The sequence below is a fragment of the Chaetomium strumarium genome (genome assembly GCF_033439665.1).
Source record: "Chaetomium strumarium strain CBS 333.67 chromosome Unknown B0T15scaffold_7, whole genome shotgun sequence".
In the NCBI taxonomy this organism is placed as follows: Eukaryota; Fungi; Ascomycota; class Sordariomycetes; order Sordariales; family Chaetomiaceae; genus Chaetomium; species Chaetomium strumarium.
The window spans coordinates 2,816,980-2,836,039 of NW_026944435.1; the positions used below are offsets into that span (position 1 = coordinate 2,816,980).

Here is a 19,060-nt window from a genome sequence, read left to right on the forward strand (position 1 = left end):
TGGGAGTGTATTTTTATTATTCCCTCCCCCGATCTGCGGCCCGGGGCAATGAGTCCCGATGTCTTCGCGCTACCATCCAATACCGGCGCGGCATCCCCGCAATTGCGCCGAGCTTTCCCATGGGGAACTCCCAGAGTCTCGGAACTCGGAAGGTGGGCATGGGGCATCCCCCGCGTCTAACCATCCGGTTTTCAGATACTACCGTATATACGACACGTTACCCAGCGAGTACCTTGGGACATCTAGCTCAGGCTGCTCTCGAGAACGAAGGGGAGGGGGGCCGGTCACCATATCTTCGCCTCTAGAGTCTGGACACGGACTCTATGATCTTCTTGGGCTGGCCCCGCAAGCCGCATTCTTCACACTAAGCTGCCACCTCGGGCTTGACATGCACGCCAGATTCCCGGAGGTTGCCGTCGGGATGGATCAGGACACTACCTTGAACATATAAGGTACCATGGATCGAGAAGAGACCTCCCCCACCCTAGCTCCAAGCGGCGTATCCTCGGGCGCTACTGCCAGTCTGCCCACCTGCCGGCATGCCAATGGGTCTACGAACCAGGACATACACTGTCTTCGGTAGGTCGGCAACTACCAACGGCTGCCAGCGGAGGGGCTAGCGCTGTTGCAACAAGGGAATCATGCGGGCTTCCAGGTTTTGACGCGATTTGGAGGAGGAGAAGGGTTGACGACGGAAGACCAATCTCACGGGTATAAAAGAGGGACCTGAGTTCGTTCTTTGGCTCGTCACCAAACTACCGAGGCATCGCCGCGTCAATCTACCTCCCATGGCGTCGACAATACTTTCCGCCCTGGCCTGCGCCCTGCTGCTGGCCCCGTCGGCCGCGGCCCAGACGCTGCCGCAGGAGGCTCCCTTCAGCTATGTGCAACCTGTCAACACCACGATCCTGGACCAATACGGACATTCGCCGCCTGTGTATCCGTCCCGTACGTGTGCCCTTCTAAGAAAACAATCATCTTGCCCATTTCTACTAGTAGGAGTACTGACATGCGCACAGCCAATGCCACGGGCAGCGGCGGGTGGGAGGCAGCCCTGGCCAAGGCCAAGGCCTTCGTGGCCCAGCTGACGCCTGATGAGAAGGCCAACATGGTGACGGGCTACCCGGGCCCGTGCGTGGGCAACATCCTCGCCATCCCGCGCCTCAACTTCCCCGGCCTGTGTCTCCAGGACGGGCCGCTGGCCATCCGGGTTGCCGACTACGCCAGCGTCTTCCCCGCCGGCGTGTCGGTCGCCGCCTCGTGGGACCGCGACCTAATGTACCAGCGCGGGCTGGCGATGGGCCAAGAGTTCCGCGGCAAAGGCGCACACATCTTTCTTGGGTCAGTCTGTTTGTCTATGTGCTCTGTCTTGCTACAAGAGGCAAGGATTCTGACGACCCGGGGATGTCACACAGACCAGTTGCTGGCCCGCTTGGCCGATCGGCGTATGCAGGGCGTAACTGGGAGGGTTTCTCGCCGGATCCGTACCTGACCGGTGTCGCCATGGAGCAGACCATCAGTGCTATGCAGAAGGAGGGCGTGCAGGCATGCGCGAAGCACTTCATCGCCAACGAGCAGGAGACGCAGCGCAACCCGTCGTACGACGAGCAGGGCAACCTTGTGCAGGAGGCGCTGTCGTCCAACCTCGACGACCGCACCATGCACGAGCTCTACCTGTGGCCGTTTGCCAACGCGGTGCACGCCAAGGCGGCGTCCATCATGTGCTCGTACCAGCGCATCAACGGCTCGTACGGGTGCCAGAACTCCAAGATCCTGAACGGTCTGCTGAAGACCGAGCTCGGCTTCCAGGGCTATGTCATGAGCGACTGGGGCGCCACCCACTCGGGCGCTCCCGCGGTCCTCGCCGGCCAGGACATGGACATGCCCGGCGGACTGGGCCTGTACGGCGTGGGCTGGGGGCGCTCGTCCTTCGGCGCGAACGTGACGGCCGCGGTCAACAACGGCACGCTGGGCGCGGCGCGAGTCGACGACATGATCGTGCGCATCATGACGCCGTACTACGACCTGGGCCAGGACCGCGACTTCCCGACCGTGGACCCGTCGACAGCCGACCTCAACACCTTCTCGCCGCGCAACACCTGGCTGACCGAGTTCAACCTCACGGGCCCGAGCAGCCGCGACGTGCGCGGCAACCACGCCAAGCTCATCCGCGAGGCGGGCGCCGCCGGCATCGTGCTGCTGAAGAACGAGCGGGGCGCGTTGCCGCTGAAGGCACCTAAGTCGATCGCCGTGTTCGGCAATGATGCGGGCGACGACGTGGCGGGCTTGTACAACCAAGTCAACTTTGAGTACGGCACGCTGGCAGTCGGCGGCGGTTCCGGCACCGGCCGCCTCACCTACCTCGTCACCCCGCTCGAGGCGATCAAGGAGCGCGCAGCGCAGGACAAGACACTAGTACAACACTGGCTGAACAACACGCAGATCACCACCACGGACATCACCACACTCTGGATCCCCAAGCGGCCCGACGTCTGCCTGGTCTTCCTCAAGTCCTGGGCCGAGGAAGCCGCCGACCGGACCACGCTCGACACGGACTGGCACGGCAACGCGGTGGTCTCGTCGGTCGCCTCGCAGTGCAACAACACCGTCGTGGTCACCCACTCAGCGGGCATCAACACGCTGCCCTTCGCCGACCACCCCAACGTGACCGCCATCCTGGCGGCGCACTACCCGGGCCAGGAGAGCGGCCACTCGCTGGTCGACGTGCTCTACGGCGCCGTCAACCCGTCGGGCCGCCTGCCCTACACGGTCGCGCTCCGCGCGAGCGACTACAACGCGCCGCCGACCACGGCCGTGCAGACCGCGGGCAAGGAGGACTGGCAGAGCTGGTTCGACGAAGGGGTTGAGATCGACTACCGCTACTTCGACGCGCGCAACCTCAGCGTGCGCTATGAGTTCGGCTTCGGCTTGTCCTACACGACTTTTGCGCTGTCGGACATCCGGGCTAAGCCTGCTACTAGTACTAGTAGTAGTAATACAAACAAGAAGGGTATTATTACGGCGCTGCCGCCGGCCCAGCCCGTCCAGCCGGGGGGCAACCCGGCGCTGTGGGAGACGCTGTACACGGTGAGCGTCACGGTGCGGAACACGGGAAAAGTGGATGGTGCCGCTGTGCCGCAGCTGTATGTCAGTTTGCCCCCGGATACCGTGCCGGGGACGACGACCCCGCCGCGCCAGTTGAGGGGGTTTGAGAAGGTTGGGTTGAGGGCGGGCCAGGCGAAGAGTGTGCAGTTTGCGCTCATGCGACGCGATCTGAGTTATTGGGATGTTGTGCGCCAGGAGTGGGTGATTCCCGAGGGGGAGATTGGGATTGGGGTCGGGTTTAGTTCGAGGGATATTAAGTTGACTGCTGGGATCAAGCCTGTGTCGGGGTGAGTACTTACCTAGGTACGGATCTGTGGGAGGAGATGGATGAGTTATGAGAGGTATGGTTATGGTTATGACCTCGATCGATAGTGCTTTGGGTGGCCGGTCATTTTAAGTGACAGTTTTAAATAATGGTAGTCAAAAGAGGATGTGAATGCCTAGATCTTTACTGTCGAATGCCCATGAGACACGAGTTTCTTGAAGGAGACCACCACACGATCCAAACACCCCAACTCTCTCCTCTTCTGCCTTTCTGTCCCTTATTACACCTCAACGACCAACTTCTCCCCACTAACACCCGCCTTCAACTGATCCAGCGCCGTCTGCAAACCCCCAATCCCCCCTTTCACAACCCTCACCGCATGCGGCACCACCTGGCCCCCTTCCAACCACCCCGTCAAATTCCGATTAAACAACCACGCCGCCAAATCCTTCCTTGCACCCCACACCTCCATGCCCATCACCCAACTAACCTCTGCCCCCTCGGGCTTCGCAACCTGCTCCTCCGGCCAGCGGGCCAGGCTAGCCACTTTCATCTTCTTTCCTTCTTTCCCCTGCGAAGAACGCTCTAGGATATGCTTGACAGCGGCGAAGGCATCGTTGTCTCCTACGTTAACTACCGCGTAGCGAATCTCGACTCCGTCCCGGCCCGCCGCGGAGAGGATGTCCTCTACGGCCGTGCCGGGGGAGTGGTAATCCACCACCGTGCTGGCGCCGAGGGATTGTACGAGGGCGTGGTGTCTCGGGCTGGCTGTCGCGTAGATATTGGACAGGCCGGCGAGACGGGCGAGTTGGATGGCGGCGCTGCCGCATGAGGTTGCGCCGCCCCAGACGAGGATCCCGTCTTTTTTCACTTCGGCTTCTCCGGTGGTAGTGGTCGGAGTGGGAGTAGAAGTAGAAGTGGAAGTGGAAGGGAGGGGCAAGCCGAGGTTATGAAAAAGCGCGATCGTCGCGGTGCCCATCGCCGTCGGCAGCGTCGCCGCCTCTGGATAAGAAACTGCGTCGGGGATTTTCGCTGCCGCGGTGGACGAGAGGAGGGTATAGAGCTGGAAAGCGCCGTGGTCCAGGTTGCCGGACACCATGGCCGACGCGGAGCCCAGCACGCGGTCGCCGGGTGCGAATGATAACGACGAGGAGGAGAACGAGGCGACGTTGGAGCCGACGGATACGACCTCGCCCGCTACGTCGGAGCCCAGGATGGTGGTCTTGTTCGAGGGGAGGGCGATGCCGAAGGCTTGTCGCTTCCAGTCGATAGGGTTGAGCGCGATCGCCCGGTTGCGGACCAGGATCTCGTCTGGTCCTGGGGAGGGAATGGCGCGCTCTTCGAGGACAAGGGTCTCTCGCGCACCCCGCAGGAGAGCCGCGAGGTTGGTGCCCGCGGTTGAGGTGGACATTCCAGCGGTTGTTGGCGGGGTCTTTATTAGGGTAGGTACTTTGGGCCTGGAAGTGGATTTAGCTTTGAGCTGGTGACCGAGTCTTGTCAGGGTACGCATAGGCCGAGAAAGTTCAAGTTGTTGTGAGTGTGAACGAGTAGAACCTAGGTACTAGTGAGGTGTGTTGAGAACCACGATCCGTGGCAGGTGCTCAACTCCTATATACATGATACTAGCTCTCGCCCTGGATCAGTACACCATCTCTCCCTACCTCTGTCCTGTCTCACTTGCAGCTGCAGCCTGCATGCAAGTCGGGGTCCGACCTGCGGGGAGGATTATTAAGCCCGACTCGGACTTCTATCGCGCTAGTTAGCCCCGAAGTACCGAGCCGAAACCTTGATTACACACCATAGCGGCGTTTAATTCAACAACTGCTGCGTTGCCTCCGAACCACACGTCGGACGGATTCCCGCAGCATTCCTGCTCCGAGCCGCAACTGGCTGCTATGTAATTACGTACGTAGTCGGATGAAAATGCATTGTAGGTCAGCTCCAGGCGACATGACCAAGCTCACACTCACACCTCCATTGACTGTGTTTTACGCGGTTTGGCTATCCCTGACAGCAGAAATCGTCGTAGAAGATGGTCGAGTTTCAGTAATTTCAGACGTCATAGAGTGACCATTTTATTGCCGAGATGAAGCTTACCCCCCCACAAAGATGTTCAGATCAACACAAAAAGCTCTGCACGCCTTTATCCCGACCCGTCCATCGTAGATCCCACGCATCAGACTGGCTCGCCCTCTCCTATTAGCGGGTAACCTATTAGGGTGCAAATGAGGATTTGGAAGGTAATAGGTCTGAGATGAAATGAGATAACTGACTATCGGGTAGTAGTACGACTAGGAGAACTTGTTCGATACCTACTAATTACCTAGTACTAGTAGTCCTTCAAAGGAGACTCACTTCCTGTTCGTCCCCCGCCATAATCCAATCATACCCAACCTCCGCTAGCCCAACGCGGGCGAATACATCCCGGCCCCCGCCAACGCTGCGCAAGACCAGCGCATACGCAAGAATAGGAGGCTGGGAAATACTGCTACCACCGAGGCGTTGCTCTCCGTCATCCGCCTGCACCTCCCACAGCGCTTGATCCCTGCGTTCATCCTTCAAAGTAGAGATATGAGCGCAGTAGAGATCGTCTGTCGCTCGTGGACACCCGCCGCCTTCGTCAAACACGATAATCCCCACCACACTTCCGTTCTGGTCCAACACAGGCTGTGCTCCACTACTACTACCATATCCCAGCAGCATAGGCATGGTGCTGGTGTGGGGATCGAGTCGGATGTAGGGCAGCGCAGCCGCGACTTGCTCGCGTGAGGTCCAGGAGGAGGAGGAGGAGGAGGCGGCTGGGAGGTTGATAGACTGGGGGGCTGCCGTCGTGGTCGACGGCAGCTTGCGAAGCCTCGTGGCTACTCTGAAACAGACTCCTCCGGCCTTCAGCGGGAGCGGGTCGATGATGTCGGGTAGGTCGGGCGCGTCCGTGTGGACCAGGCGGATTTCCGAAGTGGGCGCGATCGGAACTGTTCCGGGGTTCCGTCGATCCCTGCGGTCCTTGGTGAAGGTGATGGGGCCGTCGTATGCTATCCACGTCCAGCTTGGCAGGTTTAGATTGTTGAGGCGGGTGAGCCTTTGAGGACTAGTCCTAGTAGTAGCTGCCACCCAGGCGAGATCGACGTGGAGCGTTTTCTCCCATAGCCCAAAGAAATTCCTCTGTTTGTTTTATGAGTACAATTACCTAGGTCAGCGATGGCGCGGCGTGAGTTGGTAGGGGGAACTGCGTGGATCCGCTTACACTGCCAGCATACTGCGACCCGGGCGTGGATTGCTTCCGCTTCACCAGACCGGCGATGGCCACGAGCCTATCCGTCTGATATGTGAAGTTGCACCGGTTGAAGGACTCGGCGATCGTGAGCCACGTATCCGAGGAGTCCGACAGATGCCTGTAGTTTCGTTGAGCGAAGAGAGCCCGCTGCATCAGGAGCTCCGCCGCTCGTCCGGAGGTGGCATAGTTCGCATAGCCGCCTTCGAAGTCACGGATGCTGTCTTCGGGGAACAGGATGCTCCTGGAAGACTTGGATCTCTTTTTGATGCAGCTCCGCCACGTGAACTGCCGGCGCACCCAGTCCTCGCCGCAGATGTCATCCTGGTCTTCGAAATACATGTGATCGGCGGTGAAGTGGATTGTGCGCGGTGCTAGGAGGCGTTCTTGGAGCACCCAGCCCCGGCTGTTGAGATGGCCAAGGTCGACGTCGCGCTCGTAGTTCCTCGGGAGCGAGAAGAAAACTTTGTGGTGAGTCTCCGGCGCTGCTTCTCTTTTGCTGTCATATTTTGCGCCCACTTCTACTAGAGCGTGGCTGAACCGGTCCTGGAAAGAGTCGAGCGTCGACTTGGGGTTCTCTTGCTCGATTATTGGCTGTTGTCCGTGGTTGTTTGCATCGGAACTGGAGCTAGGCCCGCCATCACCATAATCTTCTTCTTCCTCCGTCTCCCAGTCCGACGAAGCAGGGCCCGAGTGCCGCCTGGCCTCGGCGTGATCCTCCTTTTCTTCAAGACTGGGAACGCGAACGGAAGCCACGACCTCTCTCGGGGGGAAGAAGCTCTCCGTCGGGTTCTGACAATGGGTAACTGCCAATCTGCAAGCCCCGTTCCAGTACACGTCGGCCATTCGAGCGGCCTCATACTTCCAGTCCTCGGCATCATCCTGAACAATACATAGCGCGTCGATCCACAGGTATCGAATACGCAGCCCGCGTGTGACGGTGATAGCTTGCTGGAACAGCGCCGGAAGCTCACTGTACCGGATTCGAGCGCATCGCTCCTCCAGGTTTGCTTTCAGCGTCCTGCAGCCCTGGTAACCACCCCAACAGTAGCTCAGCGTGGCGTATCTTCCAGAGATGCCCTTCGTCTCGAAGAGCCGAAGATCGGAGTCTTGATCATTCCCGAGAGACTGGAGATCCAACACTCTCGTCGGAAGTTTCGTGTCAGTGAGCCTCTTTGACCATGAAACCAGGTCTGCATCGCAAGCCTCGAGCCACTCCCGCATGCGCTGCAGCGTGGAAGGTTCGTCGCCTCGGGGCAGCAACGGCCGGGCGGATTCTGCCCTGTCGTCATGCCGGAGCAACTTGCCGAGGGTGAAGCCTCGGTACCAAAGCTTGTAGGTGTGCGAGCTGTCGCCGCGCGGCTCGAGGAATGCGACAAGGGTAAAGAGCATGATGTGTTCATAGCCGCTGGAGTCGGATCCCTCCGACTTGAGAAATATAGGAGCTTCCTCTGGCCATAAGACTCCACGCTCGGCCGCCAACTTCCGCAGCCCTTCGCTCAGCTGCGCATCTGTAAAGCACGCGTTGTGTGGGGAGTCGTCGCAGGACTCGCGTGACCAGACCATTTCCTCCCACAGCTTCAGGCGCATGAGATGGCAGAGAGCGCAAGTCTGGGCAGATCCGCAGAGATCCTCCAGGCTCTGGGAGTGTATGAACCCCTCTTCACTGTGGAGGGCCTCATCGTTGAGGTTCGAGCACTTGGCGCACAGGGGTCTTTCGGTGGCCACCAGATCGTTGCTTATGCTGGACGGCGGGATCGCAAACATGGCGCCTTCGGGGTCATCGGGGCCAGCTATGCCCAGAGTCTTCACAACGTCGTTCAGGAAGGGCGCCAGGCTTGCGCTGAACTTCGCTGCCAAGTCGTCCTCCAGCCCCGATCGGTCCGGAACGTACTTGAAGTCCATCCTGGGGATGTTGGACAGGGACTAGGCTCAGAATGGCTACTGGGACTGTGTACGCTGCAGTTCGCAAGAATTAGAAGAGTTATAATACAATACAATCAGGAGGTGTTGCGGAAAGCCCCGAACGGAAACCGGCTCCCGTAAGGGAACCCCTTGGGGAAAGGCGCTGCTTATTATTAGTGCTTATATGAGCGTCCGTCCCCCTGTTCCCTTCCCGTAACAGAGGGTCTAAAGCTCTGACAGGTCTCCAGTCTCCTGCAGTCCGGCCGCGGCTCCATACCCGCCGGACGGTTGCGAAGTGGGGTCTGAGGGGAACGACGACGCACAACTGCGGCGCCAGTACGACGCTGGTCGGCTGGTGACGCTGCTCACTGGTAGACCTCTGGCTGAGCCGCGAGCGAGCGTACCATTAGTACCTACTGACATGGCACATACTACGCGCGCGCTAGCAAGGGCCCCCGAGAACTGGCAGACCCGGCCTACCGCGTGTTCAGAAATTCCCAAATAACCAGGAGTTTAGCCTATGAGATCCGGTATCGCAGCAGCACCATACATCCGCCGAGACACAGGCGAGGCGGGTTGGTACTACTAGTTCTTGGAGAGCTCATATGATGCTAGGCGGTTTCCTCGAGCATTAGGTAGGACCCGCTGGGCGTTCGAACAAGCAGGAGTGCCGTACATGTTCAAGGCGGGGAATGGTGACGACGTCTCTGGCATGTGGCATGGTAGCGGTGTACCCTATTTCCTCTCGTTTTGCTCATCAGTTACTAGTACTTAGTAGTCTCATTGCGCTGGACATCTTCATGTGCTCACAAAGCAAAGCTACAGACCGTCCTTCACTTGCCTTTCCAGGTAACAGACCGGTCCCTTGGGGTTGTTCACATATTAGGAGAAGGGGTTTGTGGTTCCCGTCGAAAGTCCAGGGCTACTAGTACCGCTTGTAGGAACCCGTAAGCACGGAGGGGATTGGACAAGCCACCATTTGGAGCACGGAAACATGGGACGCACGTAGGAGAAAGAGTAGGTATATGTCCTGCATATAGCCCTCTATGCCCCGCCTACTCTCCACCCGAGATCCAGCTACCTAGGTAGCCTTCCCTTCCAATCCATCACTCAAGCCAGTCTCGAGAGTTCCAGACCCTCGTTCGCCCAAACTAGGCTTACCGCTTCGCCTTCTTAACATCGTTCTGGACCTGCCTGAGACGGGTGGTGCTGTACGTCTCTGGGGCTGGCAGGTACCTAACAACCTGGTCGTAGAGCTCCCGAGGCAGATTGCCGATGTCGCTACAGTTTGAAGACACACACCACCTTGTTAGCCAATCGCTCTCTCTCTCTCTCTCTCTCTCTCTCTCTCTCCCCCGTCTCCACTGAATCAAAAACTGGGGTTCAACTCACGCTATGGCAGCATGCGGATGCTGCGCAACCCATTGCCGGATCGCGGCGTCGCGGTGACGGGGCCAATCCGCAAGCTCGCGTCGGAGGTTGTTAATCCTGACCTCGAGGTTCCGTCGGTCGGGGGCTAATAGAGTCCCCGTGCTGTCAGCAGATGATTTCTTTTTTCTCTTTTCTTTTCAACACCATTGACTGGCTTACAGCTCTTGTTCATCCTAGAGAGTTGATCCTCCATCCGAGTAAGGTTTCCCGCCGTCGTCTCCTCTCTTTGCTTGATCTGTAGAAGCGTATCCCTGAGGAAGGTCAAGTCGCCCTGCGAGACGCTGGATCGAGACATGTTGGCTAGTAGTAAGTTGTTGACTAGTAGGGCTGGGATGAGATGTGTATGTGAGTATTTGGGTAGTATGTTCTCTGGCTGTGTGTTTGTGTGTGTGTGCGAGTCTGTGTTCGAAAGGCAGGATATATGCGTGCCCCGAGCCGGATTATATATTAGTTGGGTATTGTATTGTACCTGTAGTTATTGGGTCTCGATCTGCCTAGAAACCTACCTAGTCGGTGTGTATAAAGTTCAATATTCTACATGCGTCCACGGGTACCAAACTAACCGGCGAGATGCATTTCGACTTACCTAGACCCGGTAGTAGTCGGTGTGTATAAAGTTCAAAATTCTATATCCGTATTAACCGGATTGGCAAGATACATTTCGCCTTAACCTGAACCTAGTAGTAGTCGGGGTGTATAAAGTTCAAACTTCTATATCCGTACCTATAGCGGGGTGCTATAGGGGGCAGGAAGCCTAGCGCGAAACGTCTTGACAATTCCATCCAGGGTGGGGCCTGTCAAATAACATGATGTTTATACGGATCCATAAGTCTGTAAATTGCAGGCTGGTCCCTGCTCCGGCCGAAACAGGCGTAAGCCAGTATGTTTAAGCGAACATGTCGAAAATCACCAACACTGTTCGGACCAACATAATGTTGACTAGGCTATAGTCTTATAGAGTAAGACTAAGCCTACTCTGCATGCTTATTCTGTTCACGGTAAAACAGTCTGTTCCGTAGAACAGGCTTAAGAATCTGGTTGACAGAGCCGAACAGAGCCTACCCGGTAAGGCTCGCTCCTGCCGTCCTCGCCGGCGCCAAGGGAATATAGACGGCGACTTCCACCACCCTTACACGCGTGCCTTCTCCCTGTGACTATAGTATAGTGTACTAGTAATCGTAAATGCCGTAGACTTGTAAATTATAATCTCGTAGTCCTAAGGTCCCCCGTTCAATTCCTCGCTTCCACACTTCCTTTCAATCAATTATAACGACTCGGATCAGTTAAGCGAAAGGAAAGTTATAATTTGGGAATCGAACAAGTATAGTTACCTTAGTCTAAGAACTTAGGAACATGAAGCACGAAGCATTACGAATTAGCCATTCGTACAGGAAGATATCTGAACGTTCTTTCCTCGAGGAATCCTTAATATTCTTATTATCGTGAAGGTAGGTCTAGTCTGGCTCTGGTGCTCATTTGAGGTAGGGAGGTTGGGAAGGATAGCTGTGATGGGAAGGCTTGTTGTGGTAGAGAGCCTACCGAGGCCCTGCTATGATTACCGCCCCATACGTTTTCCCGCTACGGTACCTAACTGACCGGCAAGATGCATTTCGAGTCTTCGACTTGCCTTCCGCCACTCCCTGTATCCATCCTGGAAGGTCTGCTGTAAGGCACACCTGTTTCAGCTACGTGTGGTCGCTGCCTATTTCTTTCGAGGTGGACTTGTGATCCTCTTTGGTGCCCTCTGGGTGCCGGGCCGGGATCCACTAGCGTCCACTTTCAGGGCGGGACCATGCAAGTGTAGAAAACGACAAGCAGTGAGTGGGTCCAAATCAAGGCAGTCTTGGATATTTCGCATAACTAGGCAGTAGTACATGTCCTGCATATAATACCCCTTTATACCCCGTCTCCTCATGCCACTCCAAGATCCAAGTAAGTACCTACCTACCTAGGTACCTAGGCGGGCATCGCAAGCCAACGAACACCCATCCACGTGGTCTTCCATTCTATCACCGCCATCCGCCTCCTACCTCCACCAGTGTCGAGAGTTCCAGCCCCTCGCTCTCCTAAGCAAGCTAGGCTTATTTCCTGCGGTGGCCGCTGCGCTGGGCGCTGGGCGCGGCCTCCTCCTCCTCCGCCCTCTTCTTGAGCTTCCTCTGGGCCTCCCGCTCGAGCTTTCTGAGACGGTCGTTGCCGAGGCACGCGGAAATCTGGTTCTTGACCTCCTGAGGCAAGCTGGGGAGTGTGCTGGGGTGAAGACGTGTGTTAGCATTCCAAACGTTCACCGGTGAGTGGCATGCGCTATTGCACTCCACGGCATCAAGCTGCTCAAAAACTCACCCCTGAGAATCTGACGGCAGAGAAAGCCACCGCGTGTACTCGGCCTCTAGTTACGTTATCTCCTCTATAATCTACATTGCTAGTAAGGTATTTAGTTTCTTAAGAGAGGTAAGTTAGGATAGAGATATAGTATAGTAAGTATAAGGGTAGGTAGGCAACGAAGCTATACCGACAACCGGACCAAGCTAGTCAAGCGGCCGGGCCATTGCCGGCGTCCTAGTATGGCCGGTCGGATATGTCGGTAGCCGGCTCAAGCGGTCGTCGGCTACGGTATACGGGCTGCAGATGGCTCTCTAGGGCATACCAAGTCGGGACGACAATGGCATAGTCGCGTGGTACTTACAAGAACTCGTGAGTTAACTAGATAATATATTCAATATACCCAATAGATCAAGAGGACACCAATAAATAAATTAAACTATTACATTGCGTTGCGAGCTGTTGTTGATAAATACCACGCGACAGCCGTCGCTTGAGTCGCCCTATAGCAATAGCACAACCAATAGGTGATCAGCTTAGTATCTAGTACGTGCTTTTCCTCACATATCCCGAGTGGCCTGGACCGGCCCTCGATGGCTATGTCACATGCACTCCACGTCGAGGGAAGTTATTCATATCAGCAAGATCAAACAGCCAGTGTGAGAATAACAACAGCACGTCTTGTTCCTCTGAAAAGTCGGCTGTGTCCAACTCCCAAAACCACGCCGCTTGGACAAGATTCTTTGATAGAGCCTCCCCGCCCCTTTCAACTCCCACCCATATTTCGAACAAGCCGTCATAGTTGGGAATTTTGTTCTCAACGTTTACCTCCCCATCGTATCATTTTGTTTGTTCGACATAGTCCAAAATGCGTCCAGATCCATCGGGTGATCTGTTCTGAGGACATTTAGCTCCCTCGGGATTATCGCTGCTCAGACCCAGGCCGGGCTGGGAAAGTGTCGTGGTTGGGCAATTTTGTCCACATTGTTTACCTCTTCATCACATCAATATTTGTTCGGCAGAATTGCCCACAAGGCAATAACGACCTTGGCACCTTGGTTTCAAGGGGATGGAAAACTTGGCCGAGGGTAGACTTCGTCCTTCGGTATCACAGCAACGACAACGGCGCTTGTGCTAACCGCCAGCCCATACACACACATATTCTACCACCCACTCTCCAACCATAATTACTATACCACTCCCTCGAACCAGGGGCTGGTATTGTAAGGTAGTAACGGAGCTGGCCGCGGCAGCGCGCTTCAATTAGGGAGCAGCAGCAAAGTGGGATTACGGCCGCCATCCAGAGAGTGGCCAGCCATCTCGACCGACATAATCTACCTATCCGGCTGAAGTCCATTCCCGCACACTACCCCCCACCGCGTCTTCTCCCGTTTGGCGAGGCCGGCCGCGGGGGAGGCTTCTTGAGCGGGGTGCCGAAGAGCTCGCGTTGAGGACCTTGCGGCAGGGCTGATCCTCCCTCTCTGAGTCGTAGTCCATTTCGAAGGCTTTCGTTGGGTCTTTTTGATTGTTGATTCTGTTTGGTAGCGTGATGCTGCTCGGCTGCGGACGGATTTGAGAGTGCGTCGTTGGGAGTCTGACGAGGTGGGTGGCTGGAGGGTAATTAGATGGGTAACTCTTGCCGTCTTGCAAGTGTACGAGTGTGTGGTATAGTGCGAACACTCCCCGGCACTTCTTGAGCGAACGAACTGTCTCAAATATAGGAGATGGTGACGGTTCAACTCGTCACCCTCGGCGTCGTCGTCGTCGTCCCCGCCACCGCCGGCGTACATTGGTGTACTACTGTACTTGTATGTACAAGTCGCGGCCGCCAAGGGACCGAACGCAGCCGCGAACCTAGCTTGCCAGTCGTTATGGTAAACAGGGCCACCAAGGGTTGAGCATGGTGCCTCTAAACATGGTTCCCTATTGGCGTTTCGTTCTTTGCGATCTTCTCCACGCCGTATGTTGGTACGATATGGTAGTATCGGCGGGGGGCATGCCCTCGCCGTGGCATGTTCCCGCCGCTGGCGCTCTTATTTTGCCATTTCACCTCGAGCATTGTGACCTTGCGATGGGGATCCTGAATCCGGAGTGGGTGTTGGCCCCTCCTGCAGGACTTCCGAGACGTCTACCTTTCGCAATTTCGGGGCCGGCTCGCTAACTGCACGATTGCGTACCGACTGGCTTTCTTTCGGCTTGCAGCTGCCGCGGGGGCTCTTGACGCGTGTTGGTATTGGGATCCATCTTCCGTCCATTGATGTTCTACGAGACACTCTGAAACGTCCGAGCTTGACAATCAGTTGAGGACATGGATCTGGTAGACTAGCTGCTCTCCTCTAACTATTTACATGGTATTTGACAGTTTGGAGTTTCTCTGGGTGTCGAGTTTCATCGACCTTCGTCGCCACCACAAGACCTCGCTGCTTCTCTTGTGGTCTGTGGGTAAGATGCCTCTCGCTTTTGGAAATATCATGGAACAAGTAGCCCTCTTTCCCCGTGTATCTTCTCCTGACCAAGCCCCTGGTTGGCGTGGTCACCGACCACCAGCCTCTGCCCCGCTCTCTCATAAGTCGCATCCCGAGCAAAGTCAAGCACATACGGCCATATGCAGTAGAAAATACGGGATCCCGTCCGCTCTCCCTTAGTCAAACTACTGACAGCCGGATCAGTACTCAGGGCAGTGACGACTAGGGAATCCTCGGTGCTGTATGTTTTTGCTGCTTTTGGCTTCGCGTTGTGGACACCGACCACACAATACCACCTTTGAAACGGTCAGCTCGCTAGGGCGGTCGAGCGCTTTCAAATACGTCCTCGAAAAAAACCACGCGTCTTAGAATCTGCTACTGCAAACACGTCTAATATGAACATAGCTTCCCTGGGAGACTCTCCTTCAACTACACTAGCGACGACAGGATATGGACTTGGTCTGCTGCCGGCGAAAGACATTACACACTCCCCGTCCGCGCTAGCTTCTCTATCTACCGCTCTTGCGGCTGAACCGTCACTCGAATCAATTCCCTCCCTGACTTCCGATAGCACGACGTGGCCATCTCGCAGCCGTCATCCTCCAAGAAAAGATCTAGACTTGGAGTAGACACGACTAGTCCGGATCGTTAGAATAGTTCTCAGTTTCCTATCCTTCCTATAATAGCTTAGATCTAGTCTAGTTTCGTTCCTCAAGGCTCTTTGGGCAAATCGCTTGCGATTTGTATTTCCTATATTTGTACCAGGGCGTAATTCCGATGACGTGTGTTAGGGTTTCCTAGCAACCGGCATTGGATTTCGGCCAGGCTTCAGCACTCGTTTTCCTTGCGCCGAGCCTTGCCACCACCTTCCCCGTAGTAGCGCGCCCTAGGTTTATAGACCCTGTTGCGCGTTCGATGTTTGACTCGCTGCAATTGACTCGACACGGGAGCCATGTAGTTGCTTGAGAGTGATTTGTTTGACGGTGCGTCGTGTTTCAGGCAGCCTCGGCGATAAGCTGCTCGACCCGTGCAATATACTGACAGCGCAACGCAGGCCAGAAGCTCTGGCTACGCCTAGGGAGCTCTACCTCTTTGGGCGCACTGCCGCCGAACGTATGTCTTCGTACCTGACACGCACTGCGCATGAATCCTAAGCCTCGATCTCCTCCATAGCCGGCCAGCTTGTAATCTCGGATAAGACTATCTCTAGGAAGTATATTACGATACAAGTCGACAATGTTGCGAAGGGCAGCGGTGTACGTTTGTTCTAGTAACCTACTGCGCTACGGAATACGACTTGCTAACAGCGCGCAGCGCAATCTCCGCTCGCGATCCACTGACCATCGAAGACCTCGACTCGAAGAATGGGACACTCGTGAATGGTGAAACAAATACGCGGGCAAAAGAAAACACTCTCAGAGGATGAGAACGAAGTGAAGCTGGGCATGTGCCCGAAACTCGTTCGGTAGGTCTCTAGCTCCGGTCCGCCCAACTTGGCGTCACCCTTGACTTATCTTGGCTTTGCGCAGAGTACGATGGCACCCCGTCGTCCTCAGCTTCTCCTTCACTGCTAAAGAGCTCCGCGCGGACCCCTGGAAGAGGCTTCGCGACACCCTAGAACAGCTCGACATCAAATACTCGGCTGACTACCCGAGCGAGACCACCTACGTCGTCTCCAAGAAACGCAACACGTCTAGAGGTCTCTAGGCCTTGATTAACGGCAAATACGTTGTCACCGATAGCTTTATACACTATATCGTGGAGGCAACGACTGTCCTAGACGACGCCGTCGACGGCGCACCCAGCGCGCTAGAAGACAACTTTGAAGCCTCGTGGCCAAATGCCCTCGACTACCTACCGCCACGTAGCGAGGAGCCTGGAGATCAGCTACTAGAAGCGTACGCCCTCGATGATCGGAGATAGGAAGTATTTGACGGATATATAATCGTATTCTATAAGAAGCAGTATGAGAACTTGTTCCCCGCCATCATATCGGGAAAAGGCAAGGCTCTGCTTAAGGAGGTCGTTGCGCACCGACGACTTCATTCGATACGTCAAGGGGGTTGCTGGGGAGAAGGGACTAGGCTCGTTCGAGGATGGCAGCGAGGGCAAGGGAGTGGTCGTTGTCCGGTACTTGCCGAAAGGTAAGACTCGGACTGGTTCGTCTAGTTCCTCGCCTCCTTTGCCCAGCGCCTTGATTATCGGCCGATCGACCAGCGCGAGTTCCTCGAGGCCATCCTTGCCGGCAATGCCTCGATGCCGCGCCGGCCCCTCGAGGAGGCGAGCCAACCTGTACCGGCCATACCGCAGGGAGACGACCGCATGGACATCGACCGACATCAAGCCCCCGAAGAACAAGAATCCGCGCCCGCGCCTCGCGCGGGGAGGGGTCGGAGAGCTAGTCGACGCCGATTCCAGGGTTTCGACTTTGATGATGCAGAGGAACCCGCTACAGAGACACTGTTGGTGGAGACGCCGCCGGTTGAGATACTCACACATCCGCAGATGCCGGGGCGTCGCAAGACAGCATGTTCGTGTCCCAGTATCGCGAATCGAGTTTTCCTCCCGAGGAGGAGGTCCCCGAGACCTGTCCTGTGGGCCGGACATCGCGGAAGCGCGCGCATTCCCCGCCACCGGAGCACGATACGCTAGCGTTGATGGCTGCGATTCCCAGACGGCAGTAGTAGCCAAGCGCTGGCATATCGAGTCTGGACAACCAGCCGTGCCGCCACCGCTCGAGCCGGAGCCAACGCCGCAACCAGACGAGGACGTAGAAATGGACTCGGATGCACTAGAGGGGAGGCCGAAGCGAGGCTAGGCAGCGAGGGGTAAGGGCAAGAAGATTAAGGTCGAGGACGACATCCTGGGGCTCACCCGCCGGCAGCGGGAAGAAGCCGAGGCTCCCGCCGCGGGCCAAGCGCAAGGAACTCGAGGAGCTGCCCGACGACGGGATCGACTACGCGGCGATTCGGGCGCTGCACATCGTCGTAGAGTTTGAGGTACGCGTGCCTGCCGCCGGCACCGCGCACGCTCGCAGCCGGGAGCAGGACATTGCCGACGGGCGCTGGGATCCGCGGTGGAACGGGCGCAAGAACTTTAAGCGCTTCCGCGCGCAGGGCGAGCAGGCCGGCCGCCGCGCCGCGTCGCGCATTATCATCTCCCTTGAAGAGGTCAAGCCCAAGGAGGACGGCATCGGCGACGACTACTGGCTCGAAGACGTGGACAGCAGCAGCCGCAGCAGCTGCGAACGTCGCAGACGCAAACCACCCAACTCCAACAGTCGTCGTCATACGGAAAGCCTGCAAGCGCTAAGGCAAAACTTGCGATGCGCCGCACGGTGCTCGCCCTCGACAGCAGCGACGAAGAAAAAGAGGAGGAAGACGAAGCCAGCGCGCTACAACCCGACAGCGGCAGCATTATACCCGAGACGGAACCCTCCCGCAGCCGCACCGCCAAAGCAGCCGAGAAGGCCAACTCGCAGCGCGGTGCGCGGACCCAGACCCAGACACAGACGCAGACGCAGACGCAGACGTAGAGCCAGGCAGTGTCGTCTGGCAACAAGCGGGCCGCGCCAGCAGCGGACTCGGCGGCGCAGGAGCGGGCGGCCAAGAGACCAAGGAGGGGGTTCCGGGCGCCGGCGAGTGAGAAGGAGAGCGACGGGAGCAATGACGAGCTCAAGTTTCGGTTTGGGAGGCGGAGATGAAGCATGGCAGGGCGGTGGTTGCTTTGGCGTGGCTGGTTGGTGGCGTGGCTTGCTGGGAAGAGAGGAGGGCAACAACTCACGAATCAGTGGCTGCTGTGGTTAATGTGATAAGAAATTGACCTTGTTTCTAATATTAACCTGTTCCGTCTGTCCATCTTCATCGGGTATCAGATCTATCTATGCAAGTGACACCACAAGGGGTGTCCCATCCCATCTATCCAATATATGCCACACATAACTCCCTCCTCGCCTCTCAAAACAACAATAAAAACCCCTAATCTATTAAGCCCAACTCATCCCCCAACCCCTCTCCCCTCCCTCCCCGTCTAATCCATCTCCTCCATCCCAACCCCCCCCCCACCCCCCCCCCCCCCTCCCACTCCTCCTCCCCCACAAAAATCCCCACCAAACACGCCACCCACCTCCCTTCCGGCCCCCGAAAACACCAAAGACCAAGCAAGACATCAATATCCACTCGTCACTGGCCGAGGCCAAAGCAAGCAAGGCAATTTACAGCCCAGTGACGTGGCCGCCTTCTTCCTCACCCGTCTATACCCTGTCTATGCCTGCTTGCTCTTCATGTCCGAGTTCCCTCC

The 19,060-nt window shown here is 56.8% G+C and overlaps 6 protein-coding genes across 6 annotated transcripts; 2 read left to right on the forward strand and 4 right to left on the reverse strand.

Moving 5' to 3' along the window:
- Positions 1–788: 788 nt before the first annotated feature.
- Positions 789–3,396, forward strand: B0T15DRAFT_514760 (beta-glucosidase-related glycosidase; the record flags this gene model as incomplete). Its single annotated transcript, XM_062868145.1, has 3 exons — positions 789–948; positions 1,020–1,341; positions 1,380–3,396. 3 exons carry the CDS (start codon positions 789–791, stop codon positions 3,394–3,396), a joined length of 2,499 nt encoding a protein of 832 aa, XP_062718530.1.
- A 140-nt stretch (positions 3,397–3,536) lies between these two features.
- Positions 3,537–5,052, reverse strand: B0T15DRAFT_543844 (chaperonin 10-like protein). The gene has a single exon (XM_062870022.1). The coding sequence runs from the start codon at positions 4,878–4,880 to the stop codon at positions 3,651–3,653; it is 1,230 nt and encodes a 409-aa protein (XP_062718531.1). The 5' UTR covers positions 4,881–5,052; the 3' UTR covers positions 3,537–3,650.
- Positions 5,053–5,220: 168 nt separating this feature from the next.
- Positions 5,221–8,741, reverse strand: B0T15DRAFT_543845 (heterokaryon incompatibility protein-domain-containing protein). Its single transcript, XM_062870023.1, has 2 exons — positions 6,615–8,741; positions 5,221–6,532 (listed from the first exon to the last, which is right to left on the reverse strand). Exons 1-2 carry the CDS (start codon positions 8,544–8,546, stop codon positions 5,711–5,713), a joined length of 2,754 nt encoding a protein of 917 aa, XP_062718532.1. The 5' UTR covers positions 8,547–8,741; the 3' UTR covers positions 5,221–5,710.
- A 962-nt stretch (positions 8,742–9,703) lies between these two features.
- Positions 9,704–10,272, reverse strand: B0T15DRAFT_505739 (uncharacterized protein; the record flags this gene model as incomplete). Its single annotated transcript, XM_062867537.1, has 3 exons — positions 9,704–9,827; positions 9,939–10,062; positions 10,137–10,272. The coding sequence occupies 3 exons, from the start codon at positions 10,270–10,272 to the stop codon at positions 9,704–9,706; spliced, it is 384 nt and encodes a 127-aa protein (XP_062718533.1).
- A 1,786-nt stretch (positions 10,273–12,058) lies between these two features.
- B0T15DRAFT_497210 (uncharacterized protein) lies at positions 12,059–14,086 on the reverse strand (the record flags this gene model as incomplete). The annotated part of the gene is made up of 2 exons (XM_062867251.1): positions 12,059–12,224; positions 14,004–14,086. The coding sequence occupies 2 exons, from the start codon at positions 14,084–14,086 to the stop codon at positions 12,059–12,061; spliced, it is 249 nt and encodes an 82-aa protein (XP_062718534.1).
- Positions 14,087–15,676: 1,590 nt separating this feature from the next.
- On the forward strand, positions 15,677–18,464 carry B0T15DRAFT_562761 (uncharacterized protein; the record flags this gene model as incomplete). Its single annotated transcript, XM_062870592.1, has 12 exons — positions 15,677–15,715; positions 15,844–15,874; positions 15,935–16,021; positions 16,069–16,136; positions 16,168–16,226; positions 16,291–16,432; positions 16,469–16,659; positions 16,784–16,886; positions 16,931–17,242; positions 17,305–17,441; positions 17,646–18,292; positions 18,337–18,464. 12 exons carry the CDS (start codon positions 15,677–15,679, stop codon positions 18,462–18,464), a joined length of 1,944 nt encoding a protein of 647 aa, XP_062718535.1.
- Positions 18,465–19,060: the final 596 nt, after the last annotated feature.